This window comes from Urtica dioica, chromosome 4, assembly GCF_054948205.1.
Source record: "Urtica dioica subsp. dioica isolate 48M chromosome 4, U.dioica_male_clone48M_v1_H2, whole genome shotgun sequence".
NCBI classification, from domain to species: domain Eukaryota; kingdom Viridiplantae; phylum Streptophyta; class Magnoliopsida; order Rosales; family Urticaceae; genus Urtica; species Urtica dioica.
The window spans coordinates 41,267,101-41,283,482 of record NC_142759.1 but is presented as its reverse complement, the minus strand read 5'-3'; the positions used below and the strand labels follow the sequence as shown (position 1 = coordinate 41,283,482).

Here is a 16,382-nt window from a genome sequence, read left to right as displayed (position 1 = left end):
AGTACATCTTGGTCTTCTTTTGGACCATAGATGTAGCGAACCGTGCTAGGAACATGTCCTTCAGGTCTTGGAACGAGTGGATGCTTCCTGGCTTTAAGTTCTTGAACCACTCAAAGCCGGGTCCGGCGAGGGTCAATCTAAAAGCTTGGCACATGGCGCCAGGAGAAACACCCTGCATCATCATCCAGGTTTCATAGTGCTGGATGTGGTAAGCAGGATCTGCTTTCCCATCATAGGGAGCGAGGTTCGGGAGCTTGAAATTCCCCGTACAAACCTCAGCCAATATCTGAGTAGTGAAAGGCGATGAATTCTCCACAACGACCCCATAGGCACTTCCACCTATTCCGTATTCTTGGAGATCTCGTACCTCATTTCGAAGGTTGTGGATCATAGTGACCACATCGAGACCGGTCGTTGGAGTAACCCCTTGATCGGGAGGAGTCACCTGCAGCCTCTCGTTAGACCCCTGTCCTGCGCGGCGGTTCCCGTTAGTTGGGGCTGCCAGCGGGATATTGGGTCTAGAGCGTAGTCGCTCTCTCAGATCATTGCCACGCCCAATGCGTTGAGCAGTGAGGCGATCCCTAAGGTCAGGGCTGGTCGTACGGAGGCGCATGCTTTGTTTGCGACGGTGCGCTCTCCGCGCGCCCTGACTTTCCGCAACATTCTCCCTCGAACCTAGTCGGTCGAGAGCTGAACGTCGGGAATTCACCTCTTGAGAAGCTGCCGGCGCATCGCCTGTTCGGGGTAAGGGATTCGACGGACCGGCTTCAAACACGGCGGGGAGTCCCCCGTCCTTCGTGAGAGAAGTCTCGATATCCTCCGACTCACCAGTGCCCTCGTAATCAGGGTCACGGTCGCGGCTTTCCTCGTTGAGGTTCTCAGGATCCCCGTTGGGGATTATCGTGTCACGCATAGGTTGCTTTGCGTTCCTCGCCTTCAGTCGGCGGATACTCTCCTCTAACTCCATGATGCGGTCGTCCCTACTATCAGGAGATGGAGATGGTGAGCAGGTCGAGTTCTCTTCGTGGAGCGACTCTTCGTCACCATGCGCTCGGGAGCGCAAGAAGTATTTCTTGGTCCCAGTGACGTTTTCGGGGTTGTTCACGCCCTCAGAACGTACGGGTGGTTGGCTACTCATCGTTTCTCAAGTTCGAGAAGGTTGAGTTCCCAGAAGAAAAGAACAAGATGAACAGAAGGGATTTCGGGCTGAATAGGTCGGGAAGTCCCCTCCTTCTAGCGCCAAAATTTTGTCGCACGAAAATGAACAACTATTTAAAACCTCGGGCGGTTCGATCCAAGGCCGGACCAAGTGATCGCACCCGGGCCAAGAGTGTGAACTCGATAGGGTTTTCTCCGACCAACCCGCCTCTCGGGAGAGGTAGGGGGTGAGGAGGAGGAGTGTGCGTGCCTTGGTTGTCGGCTGCCTACGTACCCGTGCGTGGGATCAGGTCAGAACGTAGTTCAGGCGTGAAAGACGCAGTATGAGGCGTAGAACCTTGGTGGAGAGGCGTGCTCGACGAAGGAGACGGGGCGCGAGGAGTCCTCGGCAGCGTCTCAGAACCTCGGAGATCACGTACGCGTCTAGCGTGTTAGACGCGCGAGGGGAACTCTAGTCGAGAACCCTAGGGGCGTGCTTGAGCCCCGGAGAACGATCGGTCAGAGGGAGCGACGTCCGGGAAGTCCCCATGAGTGCTTCGGAACCTCTGAGAACGGGGGAGAGAGAAGAGAGACTGCTTCAGGCCAAATATGGCATCCAGAGAAGCAGAGTAGAGTAAGAAATCGAGCATGTCGATAGGAGATGAAGGGATGATCTTTCCCTCAATGAGAGGGGGTTTATATAGGTGTTTGAGGACCCTAAGGGGGTCCTTTGGCGTCCATGTGGGACTAGGAACGCGCCCCTTTACAAGAGGAGGCGCACAACCCGCGGCGCTCATTGCGCGGCGCGCGATCCGTGGCGCGCGGCGCAGAACCCGCGGCGCAGAATCCGCGGCGCACGATCTGCGTCCCTCATCGCGCGGCGCGGCCTTGGCCGGGCACGGCGCGCGATCCCTAGCGCGCGGGCAGCGCTGCTCAATGCGCGGCGCGCGCTGGGCTTTGTTCATGCGGGCTTTTCGCGACCGTCTCGCTTCCGGGCCCGTTGAGCTATTGTGGGCATGGTATTTTGGGTCATGACACAAATGTTTGTTTGACGGATAGGACCCGAGTTGATGCTCGACTCGAGAAGCGATGCTCGACTCGAGGAGACCGACTCGAGGCTCAACTCAAGGAGCGAAGCTCGACTCGAGGAGACCGACTCAAGGCTCAACTCGAAGAGCGAGGCTCGACCCGAGGAACCGACTCAAGTCTCAACTCGAGGGGCTAAGCTCGACTCAAGGAGTCAAGAGTTTGGACGAGGGTTTGGAGGCTTGGCGCTCTTCAGGACCTCCGGCCTGACCATCGGCCCTTTAAGCGACGTACCTTCTCGGTGTCTCGGGTTTTCCGAAAACGACCGACAACAGAGTTCACTCCTTGAGTTGAGTTCTGAGTCCACGAGTCGACTGATAAGTCCTCGTGCTGACTCCTCACTTGACTCCTCGAGTTGAGGTCAATCCTCGAGTTGAGATCCGAGTCGACGACTCGACTAATAAGTCCTCGTGCCGACTCTATACATGACTTCTCGAGTTGAGGTCACTCCTCGAGTTGAGTTCCGAGTCCACGAGTCGACTGATAAGTCCTCGTGTCGACTCTACACATGGCTCCTTGAGTTGAGATCACCCCAAGAATTGAGTTTTGAGTCCACGACTCGACTGATAAGTCCTCGTGCTTACTCTACACATGAATCCTCGAGTTGAGGTCACTCCTCGAGTTGAGTTTCGAGTCCACGAGTCGGCTGATAAGTCCTCGTGATGACTTTTCACATGACTCCTCGAGTTGAGGTTACTCCTCGAGTTGAGTTTCTTGTCCACGAGTCAATTGATAATCCCTCGTGCTGACTCTTCACATGACTCCTCGAGTTGAGTTCCGAGTCCATGAGCCGACCGATAAGTCCTCGTGCCGACTCTTCACGTGACTCCTCTAGTTGAGGTCACTCCTCGAGTTGAGTTCCGAGTCAACGAGTCGACTGATAAGTCCTCATGATGACTCTTCACGTGACTCCTCGAGTTGAGTTCACTCCTGGAGTTGAGTTCACTCCTCGAGTTGAGTTCCAAGTCGACGAGTCGACTGATAAGTCCTCGTTCCGACTCTTCACGTGACTCCTCGAGTTGAGGTCACTCCTCGAGTTGAGTTCTGTTACCGGTCCGTCCCGTCCCGGTAGGACGACGATGACTACGATAGCAGCCTCCCCAGGTCTCTCCCAACGCACGGCCACCTCAGAGCCTTCCCTGCCTTCCATGGCCGGGTCAGCGCCTTCCCTTCCTTCCATGGCCGGGTCAGAGCCTTCCCTGCCTTCCCTGGCCGGGTCAGAGCCTTCCATGCCTTCCACGGCCTCCTCAGAGCCTTCCCTGCCTTCCATGGCCGGGTCAGAGCCTTCCACGGCCGCCTCAGAGCCTTCCCTGCCTTCCATGGCCGGGTCAGAGCCTTCCACGGCCGCCTCAGAGCCTTCCCTGGCTTCCATGGCCGGGTCAGAGCCTTCCACGGCCGCCTCAGAGCCTTCCCTGCCTTCCATGGCCGGGTCAGAGCCTTCCACAGCCGCCTCAGAGCCTACCCTCGGCCAAGGGGATGCCCGAAATGCCCCTTGGTCGCCTATAAATACCGGGGTCCTTCCCTCGGTCCAAGTAATCCATTCTTGAGTACTGAAACGCTGCCGAACTCGTACCTCGCTCGTTTCTCTCAAGGCTTGGCCTCTAAACACTTAAACCCTCTATATCCACCTTAATCCTACTAATGTTGAGCGTCGGAGAGGTAAACAGAGACACCCCCTCTGTTTCCCCTTTGTAGTTCACACCTCTTTCTGCTTGCTTTTCAGGTGCCTGAACGAGATTGACACCACCAATAGCTAAGGGACGACTTGGGATACCAAGTCGACACGCTCGAGTCAAGACGAGACCACTTGGTCCGGCCTTGGGTCTAACCGTCTTTGACTCCTAAATAGTTGTCTGAAAAACTGCGACAACATTTTGGCGCTAGAAGGAGGGGATCTCTCGACCTTGTCGACGCATTCCCTCTACCACTCTTCTTCATCCTTCAATGGAAAAACTCTCGAGAGATGAGTCAATTGCCCGTCACCTCCGCCGCCGACCGAGCGACGAGCTCGAGGCCCGACCTCCAAAGCTCCGCGCACCGTCTCGAAGGGCAACCTCATGATAATGAGAGCCAGCCCCGAGACCCGACGAATGACCCCGAGGCCGTAATCCGAGAGGACACGGCTCGAAGGCTCGCCGAGCTCCTAGACCGCCCCGGCGTCACCGGCACGCTCATCGCCGACCTCCTCGACTCCAACAACGTCGACGACGTCAACCACGATGAGAAACACCCCGATTACGTGGTAAAGTCAAGAACCAACGAGACCGACCTCCACCACGCTTTTCACGAAAGGGGACGCACGCGCACGCTTCCAAGGGGACACCCTCGGGCGACCGCGTCTAGACGTCAACTTTCTAATAAGCACACGCACGCGCCCTTGAGGGGACACCCTCGGGCGACCACGCCAAGGCGTCAAGTGTCGAGTAATACTCAAGGACGCTCGACCTCTAGGTCCCGAAAGGGACGCTCCAAGCTCATCATCCGCGTCCAAAACCCCCGGGGAGGTGACGACGTCAATGGCCATGGCGTCTGTCAAGGACGTCACTCGAATGATGTCCCCTCGCCTAAAGTGATAGGGACGGCCACCGGAGACTTGAGAGATCGCCTCAATTCCCGAAGGGAATCTCATGGGAGCGACTTGAGAGAAAAACTCAACGCCCAACGCGGGATCGAGAGAGAAGTCGTCTTGGGGCATCAACCACCCAACGCTGCCGATCACGCATCCAACAAGAAACGCGCCGCCACACTAATGGCACCGGCCACCGGTCTCGGCTCGCGAAGGAAGAAGCGTAGAAATCGTAGAGTCCCTGATGACCATCCTTCTCTGGCCCCGAATCAGTCCTTCGTCCCACTCAACGCGACGCCCGACCGGATCCTGAGCTTACACAGGGAGAAGCTAGGCTAGCCGGCCCCGTTAAAGACGAACCCCGCGACGAGGGACAGAAGCAAGCAATGCGAATATCACCGAGATCACGGACACGTGACGACCGAATGCTACCAACTTAGGAAGCGAATTGATTCTTTGCTTCGAGGTGGGCATCTCAAAGAGTTTATCACATTTACTAGCAAGGTGACCCCGACCGAGCAATCAACTTGTCAAAAGGGAGAATCCTCTAGCACAAAAAAAATGAGATGGTGAGCACTGTCTAACACGCGCCTAGCACTCACGGCCACGACCGACACAACTTTCGTCGTTGAATTTGCGCTTGAACTTATTGTCATTTTATTTCAAACATGTAATTTTATTTTCCCTAAAAAGGCCAATTACCAAGGCAAGCTGTAAAACCCTCCTTACTGCAATAAAAAGTTATTCTACACATGTCAACACACACTGTTGTATACCTCCAACACGAGAGTTTCTTGGCCTTCGTCTCACAAACGCAAGAAATTCGGGGGGCTAACAGGGATCAATGCTCAATCAAAAACAACTCAACAACAACTAAAAAAAGTAAAAAATGAAATAATAATAATAATGATAATAAAGTCTCAGGGGGCCGATGATTAGGCCGGAGGTCCCAAGGAAAGACTTTTCACGTAACTCCTCGTGTAGGCTCTAGATAAGTCCTCGAGTTGAGTCCGAGTCCACGAGTTGACTGATACTCCTCGTGCCGACTCTTCACGTAACTCCTCGAGATGAGTTCATTCCTCGAGTCGAGTTCGAATCCACGAGTCGACCGATACTCCTCGTGCCGATTCTTCACGTAACTCCTCGTGCAGACTCCACATGAGTCCTCGAGTTGAGTAACGGATTGTTGGGATTTCGAGCTCGTCACTTTGCCAAGTCGAGCTCGCCACTTCGCCAAGTCGAGCTCGTCAGTTCGCCAAGTCGAGCTCGTCAGTTCGCCTAGTCGAGCTCGTCAGTTCGCCTAGTCAAGCTCGCCACCTCGCCTTGTCGAACTCATCACCTCGCCTGGTCAAGCTCGTCACTTCGCCAAGTCGAGCTCGTCAGTTCGCCTGGTCGAGCTCACCACCTCGCCTGGTCAAGCTCGTCTGGTCGAGCTCGTCACCTCGTCTGGTCGAGCTCGTCACCTCGTCTGGTCGAGCTCGTGACCTCACCTAGTCGAGCCCGCCACGTCGCCTGGTCGAGCTCGCCACCTCGCCTGGTCGAGCTCGCCACCTCGCCTGGTCAAGCTCGTCTGGTCGAGCTCGTCACCTCGCCTGGTCGAGCTCGTCACCTCGTCTGGTCGAGCTCGTCACCTCGCCTGGTCGAGCTCGCCACCTCGCCTTGTCGAGCTCGTCACCTCGCCTGGTCGAGCTCGTCACTTCGCCTAGTCGAGCTCGTCACCTCGTCTAGTCGAGCTCGCCACTTCGTCTAGTCGAGCGGGAGCGACTTCGTCACTTCGTCCAAACGTCTTTGGATTCAGTTCGTCAGTTCGCCCAATCGCGTTGGGCTAATTCTGTCAAAGAACCTCTCTCGAAACTCAAAAACAAAAAATAAAAATATAACAGAGTCTCAAGGGGCCGATGAATAGTTCGGAGGTCCCAAAGAGAGACAATCTTCACGTAACTCCTCGAGATGAATTCATTCCTCGAGTTGAATTCGAATCCACGAGTCGACCGATACTCCTCGTGTCGATTCTTCACGTAACTCCTCGTGCAGGCTCTACATGAGTCCTCGAGTTGAATCCGAGTCCACGAGTCGCCTGATAATCCTCGTGCCGACTCTTCACGTAACTCCTCGTGCAGGCTCTACATAAGTCCTCGAGTTGAGTCCCGAGTCCGCGAGTCGACTGATACTCCTCGTGCCGACTCTTCACGTAACTCCTCGTGCAGGCTCTACATCAGTCCTCGAGTTGAGTCCCGAGTCCGCGAGTCGACTGATACTCCTCGTGCCGACTCTTCACGTAACGCCTCGTGCAGGCTCTACATGAGTCCTCGAGTTGAGTCCCGAGTCCACAAGTCGACTGATACTCCTCGTGCAGGCTCTACATGAGTCCTCGAGTTGAGTCCCGAGTCCGCGCTCGCCACCCAGCTCGTGAGCCGAAAGGCAGCGAGTTACAAATGGGTTTCATAGGCTTGCGTCCGCCGGACGTATCTGGTCTAGCCAGCGTCCACGGGAAACCCGGCCACACAAATGTGGCACCGCGCTCGCCGCACAGCTCGTGAGCCGAAAGGCAGCGAGTTACAAATGGGTTTCAAAGGCTTGCGTCCGCCGGACGTATCTAGTCTAGCCAGCGTCCACGGGAAACCTCGCCACGCAAATGTGGCTCCGCGCTCGCCGCCCAGCTCGTGAGCCGAAAGGCAGCGAGTTACAAATGGGTTTCAAAGGCTTGCGTCCGCCGGACTTATCTGGTCTAGCCAGCGTCGACGGGAAACCCGGCCACACAAATGTGGCACCGCGCTCGCCTCCCAGCTCGTGAGCCGAAAGGTAGCGAGTTACAAATGGGTTTCAAAGGCTTGGGTCCGCCGGACGTATCTGGTCTAGCCAGCGTCCACGGGAAACTGGGCCACGCAAATGTGGCACCGTGCTCCCCGCCCAGCTCGTGAGCCGAAAGGCAGTGAGTAACAAATGGGTTTCAAAGGCTTGCCTCCGCCGGACGTACCTGGTCTAGCCAGCGTCCACGGGAAACATGGCCACACAAATGTGGCACCGCGCTTGCCGCCCAGCTCGTGAGCCGAAAGGCAGCGAGTTACAAATGGGTTTCAAAGGCTTGCGTCCGCCGGACGTATCTGGTCTAGCCAGCGTCCACGGGAAACCCGGCCACACAAATGTGGCACCGCGCTCGCCGCACAGCTCGTGAGCCGAAAGGCAGCGAGTTACAAATGGGTTTCAAAGGCTTGCGTCCGCCGGACGTATCTAGTCTAGCCAGCGTCCACGGGAAACCTCGCCACGCAAATGTGGCTCCGCGCTCGCCGCCCAGCTCGTGAGCCGAAAGGCAGCGAGTTACAAATGGGTTTCAAAGGCTTGCGTCCGCCGGACTTATCTGGTCTAGCCAGCGTCGACGGGAAACCCGGCCACACAAATGTGGCACCGCGCTCGCCGCCCAGCTCGTGAGCCGAAAGGTAGCGAGTTACAAATGGGTTTCAAAGGCTTGGGTCCGCCGGACGTATCTGGTCTAGCCAGCGTCCACGGGAAACTGGGCCACGCAAATGTGGCACCGCGCTCGCCGCCCAGCTCGTGAGCCGAAAGGCAGTGAGTAACAAATGGGTTTCAAAGGCTTGCGTCCGCCGGACGTACCTGGTCTAGCCAGCGTCCACGGGAAACATGGCCACACAAATGTGGCACCGCGCTTGCCGCCCAGCTCGTGAGCCGAAAGGCAGCGAGTTACAAATGGGTTTCAAAGGCTTGCGTCCGCCGGGCGTATCTGGTCTAGCCAGCACCCACGGGAAACCCTGCCACACAAAGGTGGCATCGCGCTCGCCGCCCAGCTCGTGAGCCGAAAAGCAACGAGTGACAAATGGGTTTCAAAGGCTTGCGTCCGCCGGGCGTATCTGGTCTAGCCAGCGTCCACGGGAATCCCCGCCTCACAAAAGTGGCACCGCGCTCGCCGCCCAGCTCGTGAGGCGAAAGGCAGCGAGTTACGAATGGGTTTTAAAGGCTTGCGTAAGCCGGGCGTATCTGGTCTAGCCAGCGCCCACGGGAAACCCCGCCACACAAATGTGGCACCGCGCTCGCCGCCCAGCTCGTAAGCCGAAAGGCAGCGAGTTACAAATGGGTTTCAAAGGCTTGCATCCGCCGGACGTATCTGGTCCAGCCAGCGTCCACGGGAAACCCCGCCACACAAAGGTGGCACCGCGCTCGCCACCCAGCTCGTAAGCCGAAAGGCAGCGAGTTACAAATGGGTTTCAAAGGCTTGCGTCCGCCGGGCGTATTTGGTCTAGCCAGCGTCCACGGGAAACCCCGCCACACAAATGTGGCACCGCGCTCGCCGCCCAGCTCGTGAGCCGAAAGGCAGCGAGTTACAAATGTGTTTCAAAGGCTTGCGTCCGCCGGGCGTATCTGGTCTAGCCAGCGCCCACAGGAAACCCCGCCACACAAAGGTGGCATCGCGCTCACCGCCCAGCTCATGAGCCAAAAGGCAGCGAGTTACAAATGGGTTTCAAAGGCTTGCGTCCGCCGGGCGTATCTAGTCTAGCCAGAATCCACGGGAAACCCCGCCACACAAAAGTGGCACCGCGCTCGCCGCCCAGCTCATGAGCCGAAAGGCAGCGAGTTACAAATGGGTTTCAAAGGCTTGCATCTGCCGGGCGTATCTGGTCTAGTAAGCGTCCACGGGAAACCCCGCCACACAAATGTGGCGCCGCGCTCGCCACCCAGCTCGTGAGCCGAAAGGCAGCGAGTTACAAATGGGTTTCATAGGCTTGCGTCCGCCGGACGTATCTGGTCTAGCCAGCGTCCACGGGAAACCCGGCCACACAAATGTGGCACCGCGCTCGCCGCACAGCTCGTGAGCCGAAAGGCAGCGAGTTACAAATGGGTTTCAAAGGCTTGCGTCCGCCGGACGTATCTAGTCTAGCCAGCGTCCACGGGAAACCTCGCCACGCAAATGTGGCTCCGCGCTCGCCGCCCAGCTCGTGAGCCGAAAGGCAGCGAGTTACAAATGGGTTTCAAAGGCTTGCGTCCGCCGGACTTATCTGGTCTAGCCAGCGTCGACGGGAAACCCGGCCACACAAATGTGGCACCGCGCTCGCCGCCCAGCTCGTGAGCCGAAAGGTAGCGAGTTACAAATGGGTTTCAAAGGCTTGGGTCCGCCGGACGTATCTGGTCTAGCCAGCGTCCACGGGAAACTGGGCCACGCAAATGTGGCACCGTGCTCGCCGCCCAGCTCGTGAGCCGAAAGGCAGTGAGTAACAAATGGGTTTCAAAGGCTTGCCTCCGCCGGACGTACCTGGTCTAGCCAGCGTCCACGGGAAACATGGCCACACAAATGTGGCACCGCGCTTGCCGCCCAGCTCGTGAGCCGAAAGGCAGCGAGTTACAAATGGGTTTCAAAGGCTTGCGTCCGCCGGACGTATCTGGTCTAGCCAGCGTCCACGGGAAACCCGGCCACACAAATCTGGCACCGCGCTCGCCGCACAGCTCGTGAGCCGAAAGGCAGCGAGTTACAAATGGGTTTCAAAGGCTTGCGTCCGCCGGACGTATCTACTCTAGCCAGCGTCCACGGGAAACCTCGCCACGCAAATGTGGCTCCGCGCTCGCCGCCCAGCTCGTGAGCCGAAAGGCAGCGAGTTACAAATGGGTTTCAAAGGCTTGCGTCCGCCGGACTTATCTGGTCTAGCCAGCGTCGACGGGAAACCCGGCCACACAAATGTGGCACCGCACTCGCCGCCCAGCTCGTGAGCCGAAAGGTAGCGAGTTACAAATGGGTTTCAAAGGCTTGGGTCCGCCGGACGTATCTGGTCTAGCCAGCGTCCACGGGAAACTGGGCCACGCAAATGTGGCACCGCGCTCGCCGCCCAGCTCGTGAGCCGACAGGCAGTGAGTAACAAATGGGTTTCAAAGGCTTGCGTCCGCCGGACGTACCTGGTCTAGCCAGCGTCCACGGGAAACATGGCCACACAAATGTGGCACCGCGCTTGCCGCCCAGCTCGTGAGCCGAAAGGCAGCGAGTTACAAATGGGTTTCAAAGGCTTGCGTCCGCCGGGCGTATCTGGTCTAGCCAGCACCCACGGGAAACCCTGCCACACAAAGGTGGCATCGCGCTCACCGCCCAGCTCGTGAGCCGAAAAGCAACGAGTGACAAATGGGTTTCAAAGGCTTGCGTCCGCCGGGCGTATCTGGTCTAGCCAGCGTCCACGGGAATCCCCGCCTCACAAAAGTGGCACCGCGCTCGCCGCCCAGCTCGTGAGCCGAAAGGCAGCGAGTTACGAATGGGTTTTAAAGGCTTGCGTAAGCCGGGCGTATCTGGTCTAGCCAGCGCCCACGGGAAACCCCGCCACACAAATGTGGCACCGCGCTCGCCGCCCAGCTCGTAAGCCGAAAGGCAGCGAGTTACAAATGGGTTTCAAAGGCTTGCATCCGCCGGACGTATCTGGTCCAGCCAGCGTCCACGGGAAACCCCGCCACACAAAGGTGGCACCGCGCTCGCCACCCAGCTCGTAAGCCGAAAGGCAGCGAGTTACAAATGGGTTTCAAAGGCTTGCGTCCGCCGGGCGTATTTGGTCTAGCCAGCGTCCACGGGAAACCCCGCCACACAAATGTGGCACCGCGCTCGCCGCCCAGCTCGTGAGCCGAAAGGCAGCGAGTTACAAATGTGTTTCAAAGGCTTGCGTCCGCCGGGCGTATCTGGTCTAGCCAGCGCCCACGGGAAACCCCGCCACACAAAGGTGGCATCGCGCTCACCGCCCAGCTCATGAGCCAAAAGGCAGCGAGTTACAAATGGGTTTCAAAGGCTTGCGTCCGCCGGGCGTATCTAGTCTAGCCAGAATCCACGGGAAACCCCGCCACACAAAAGTGGCACCGCGCTCGCCGCCCAGCTCATGAGCCGAAAGGCAGCGAGTTACAAATGGGTTTCAAAGGCTTGCATCTGCCGGGCGTATCTGGTCTAGTAAGCGTCCACGGGAAACCCCGCCACACAAATGTGGCGCCGCGCTCGCCACCCAGCTCGTGAGCCGAAAGGCAGCGAGTTACAAATGGGTTTCATAGGCTTGCGTCCGCCGGACGTATCTGGTCTAGCCAGCGTCCACGGGAAACCCGGCCACACAAATGTGGCACCGCGCTCGCCGCACAGCTCGTGAGCCGAAAGGCAGCGAGTTACAAATGGGTTTCAAAGGCTTGCGTCCGCCGGACGTATCTAGTCTAGCCAGCGTCCACGGGAAACCTCGCCACGCAAATGTGGCTCCGCGCTCGCCGCCCAGCTCGTGAGCCGAAAGGCAGCGAGTTACAAATGGGTTTCAAAGGCTTGCGTCCGCCGGACTTATCTGGTCTAGCCAGCGTCGACGGGAAACCCGGCCACACAAATGTGGCACCGCGCTCGCCGCCCAGCTCGTGAGCCGAAAGGTAGCGAGTTACAAATGGGTTTCAAAGGCTTGGGTCCGCCGGACGTATCTGGTCTAGCCAGCGTCCACGGGAAACTGGGCCACGCAAATGTGGCACCGTGCTCGCCGCCCAGCTCGTGAGCCGAAAGGCAGTGAGTAACAAATGGGTTTCAAAGGCTTGCCTCCGCCGGACGTACCTGGTCTAGCCAGCGTCCACGGGAAACATGGCCACACAAATGTGGCACCGCGCTTGCCGCCCAGCTCGTGAGCCGAAAGGCAGCGAGTTACAAATGGGTTTCAAAGGCTTGCGTCCGCCGGACGTATCTGGTCTAGCCAGCGTCCACGGGAAACCCGGCCACACAAATGTGGCACCGCGCTCGCCGCACAGCTCGTGAGCCGAAAGGCAGCGAGTTACAAATGGGTTTCAAAGGCTTGCGTCCGCCGGACGTATCTGCTCTAGCCAGCGTCCACGGGAAACCTCGCCACGCAAATGTGGCTCCGCGCTCGCCGCCCAGCTCGTGAGCCGAAAGGCAGCGAGTTACAAATGGGTTTCAAAGGCTTGCGTCCGCCGGACTTATCTGGTCTAGCCAGCGTCGACGGGAAACCCGGCCACACAAATGTGGCACCGCGCTCGCCGCCCAGCTCGTGAGCCGAAAGGTAGCGAGTTACAAATGGGTTTCAAAGGCTTGGGTCCGCCGGACGTATCTGGTCTAGCCAGCGTCCACGGGAAACTGGGCCACGCAAATGTGGCACCGCGCTCGCCGCCCAGCTCGTGAGCCGAAAGGCAGTGAGTAACAAATGGGTTTCAAAGGCTTGCGTCCGCCGGACGTACCTGGTCTAGCCAGCGTCCACGGGAAACATGGCCACACAAATGTGGCACCGCGCTTGCCGCCCAGCTCGTGAGCCGAAAGGCAGCGAGTTACAAATGGGTTTCAAAGGCTTGCGTCCGCCGGGCGTATCTGGTCTAGCCAGCACCCACGGGAAACCCTGCCACACAAAGGTGGCATCGCGCTCACCGCCCAGCTCGTGAGCCGAAAAGCAACGAGTGACAAATGGGTTTCAAAGGCTTGCGTCCGCCGGGCGTATCTGGTCTAACCAGCGTCCACGGGAATCCCCGCCTCACAAAAGTGGCACCGCGCTCGCCGCCCAGCTCGTGAGCCGAAAGGCAGCGAGTTACGAATGGGTTTTAAAGGCTTGCGTAAGCCGGGCGTATCTGGTCTAGCCAGCGCCCACGGGAAACCCCGCCACACAAATGTGGCACCGCGCTCGCCGCCCAGCTCGTAAGCCGAAAGGCAGCGAGTTACAAATGGGTTTCAAAGGCTTGCATCCGCCGGACGTATCTGGTCCAGCCAGCGTCCACGGGAAACCCCGCCACACAAAGGTGGCACCGCGCTCGCCACCCAGCTCGTAAGCCGAAAGGCAGCGAGTTACAAATGGGTTTCAAAGGCTTGCGTCCGCCGGGCGTATTTGGTCTAGCCAGCGTCCACGGGAAACCCCGCCACACAAATGTGGCACCGCGCTCGCCGCCCAGCTCGTGAGCCGAAAGGCAGCGAGTTACAAATGTGTTTCAAAGGCTTGCGTCCGCCGGGCGTATCTGGTCTAGCCAGCGCCCACGGGAAACCCCGCCACACAAAGGTGGCATCGCGCTCGCCGCCCAGCTCGTGAGCCAAAAGGCAGCGAGTTACAAATGGGTTTCAAAGGCTTGCGTCCGCCGGGCGTATCTAGTCTAGCCAGAATCCACGGGAAACCCCGCCACACAAAAGTGGCACCGCGCTCGCCGCCCAGCTCATGAGCCGAAAGGCAGCGAGTTACAAATGGGTTTCAAAGGCTTGCATCTGCCGGGCGTATCTGGTCTAGTAAGCGTCCACGGGAAACCCCGCCACACAAATGTGGCGCCGCGCTCGCCGCCCAGCTCGCAAGCCGAAAGGCAGCAAGTTACAAATGGGTTTCAAAGACTTGCATCCGCCGGACGTATCTGGTCTAGCCAGCGTCCACGGAAAACCCGGTCAAACAGACGTGACACTGAGCCCCCCAGAGGACCGAGCCGCGCAAATTGATCACGCCTTCACAGGTAGATCGCGAAAATAAGACGCTCACCGACAAAAGTCGTCCGTCGCAACGCACAAAGGCTGTCCCTCGTGACGCACAAAAGCCGTCCCTCGTGACGCACAAAGGCCGTCCCTCGCGACGCACAAAAGTCGTCCCTCGCGACGCACAAAAGCCGTCCCTCGTGACGCACCGAAGTCGTCCCCCGCGACGCATCAAAAGCCCTTCCGTGGCAGGCTCACAAGCCTATGATCGCACGTCAATGGAAGTACTGAGTTTCTACTCGACCCACGCTCGATCGGAAACTCGGGGGGCTAATGTTACCGGTCCGTCCCGGCCCAGTAGGACGACGACGGCCACGATAGCAGCCTCCCCGGGTCTCTCCCGATGCACGGCCACCTCAGAGCCTTCCCTGCCTTCCATGGCCGGGTCAGAGCCTTCTCTGCCTTCCATGGCCGGGTCAGAGCCTTCCCTGCCTTCCACGGCCGCCTCAGAGCCTTCCCTGCCTTCCATGGCCGGGTCAGAGCCTTCCACGGCCGCCTCAGAGCCTTCCCTGCCTTCCATGGCCGGGTCAAAGCCTTCCACGGCCGCCTCAGAGCCTTCCCTGCCTTCCATGGCCGGGTCAGAGCCTTTCACGACCACCTTAGAGCCTTCCCTGCCTTCCATGGCCAGGTCAGAGCCTTCCACGGCCGCCTCAGAGCCTTCCCTGCCTTCGATGGCCGGGTCAGAGCCTTCCACGGCTGCCTCAGAGCATTCCCTGCCTTCCATGGCCGAGTCAGAGCCTTCAACGGCCGCCTCAGAGCCTTCCCTGCTTTCCATGGCCGGGTCAGAGTCTTCCACGGCCGCCTCAGAGCCTACCCTCGGCCAAGGGGATGCCCGAAATGCCCCTTGGTCACCTATAAATACCGGGGTCCTTCCCTCGGTCCAGGTAATCCATTCTTGAGTATTGAAACGCTGCCGAACTCGTACCTCGCTCGTTTCTCTCAAGTCTTGGCCTCTAAACACTTAAACCCTCTATATCCACCTCAATCCTACTAATGTTGAGCGTCGGAGAGGTAAACAGAGGCACCCTCTCTTTTTCCCCTTTGTAGTTCACACCTCTTTCTGCTTGCTTTTCAGGTGCCTGAACGAGATTGACACCAGCGACAGCTAAGGGACGACTTGGGATACCAAGTCCGACACGCTCGAGTCAAGACGAGACCACTTGGTCCGGCCTTGGGTCTAACCGTCTTTGACTCCTAAATAGTTGTCCGAAAACTTCGACAACAAGTTCCGAGTCCACGAGTCGACTGATAAGTCCTCGTGAGGACTCTTTACGTGACTCCTCGAGTTGAGTTCCGAGTCCACGAGTCGACTGATGATTCCTCGTGCTGACTCTGCACATGAGTCCTCGAGTTGAGTTCACTCCTTGAGTTGAGTTCCGAGTCCACGAGTCGACTGATAAGTCCTCGTGCTGACTCTTCACATGACTCCTCGAGTTGAGGTCACTCCTCGAGTTGTGTTCCGAGTCCACGAGTCGACTAATATGTCATCGTGCCGACTCTACACATGAGTTCTCGAGTTGAGGTCACTCCTCGAGTTGAATTCCGAGTCCACGGGTCGACTGATAAGTCCTCGTGCAGACTTTACACATGGCTCCTTGAGTTGAGATCACCCCAAGAGTTGAGTTTCGAATCGACGACTCGACTGATAAGTCCTCGTGCTGACTCTTCACATGACTCCTCGAGTTGAGGTCACTCCTCGAGTTGAGTTCCGAGTCCACGAGTCGACTGATAAGTCCTCGTGCTGACTCTTCGCATCAATCCACGAGTTGAGGTCACTCCTCGAGTTGAGTTTCAAGTCCACGAGTCGGCTGATAAGTCCTCGTGCTGACTTTTCACATGACTCCTCGAGTTGAGGTCACCCCTGAGTTGAGTTTCGTGTCCACGAGTCGATTGATAAACCCTCGTGCCGACTTTTCACATGACTCCTCGAATTGAGTTCCGAGTCGATGAGTCGACTGATAAGTCCTCATGCCGACTCTACACATAACTCTTCGAAATGAGTTCACTCCTCGAGTTCAGTTCCGAGTTCACGAGTCGACTGATAAGTCCTCGTGGCGACTCTACACATAACTCCTCGAAATGAGTTCATTCCTCGAGTTGAGTTCCGAGTCCATGAGTCGACTGATAAGTCCTCGTGCCAACTCTACAAAC

General features: G+C 57.9%; 1 protein-coding gene across 1 annotated transcript in view; it reads left to right on the top strand.

The window, feature by feature from the left end:
- Positions 1 to 993: 993 nt before the first annotated feature.
- Positions 994 to 16,382, top strand: part of LOC149401558 (uncharacterized) — a 106,015-nt gene continuing 90,626 nt past the window's right edge. The window contains exon 1 of the mRNA XM_089610779.1: positions 994 to 1,002. Coding sequence (XP_089466905.1) covers positions 994 to 1,002 — 9 coding nt within the window. The remainder of the gene's footprint in view (positions 1,003 to 16,382) is intronic.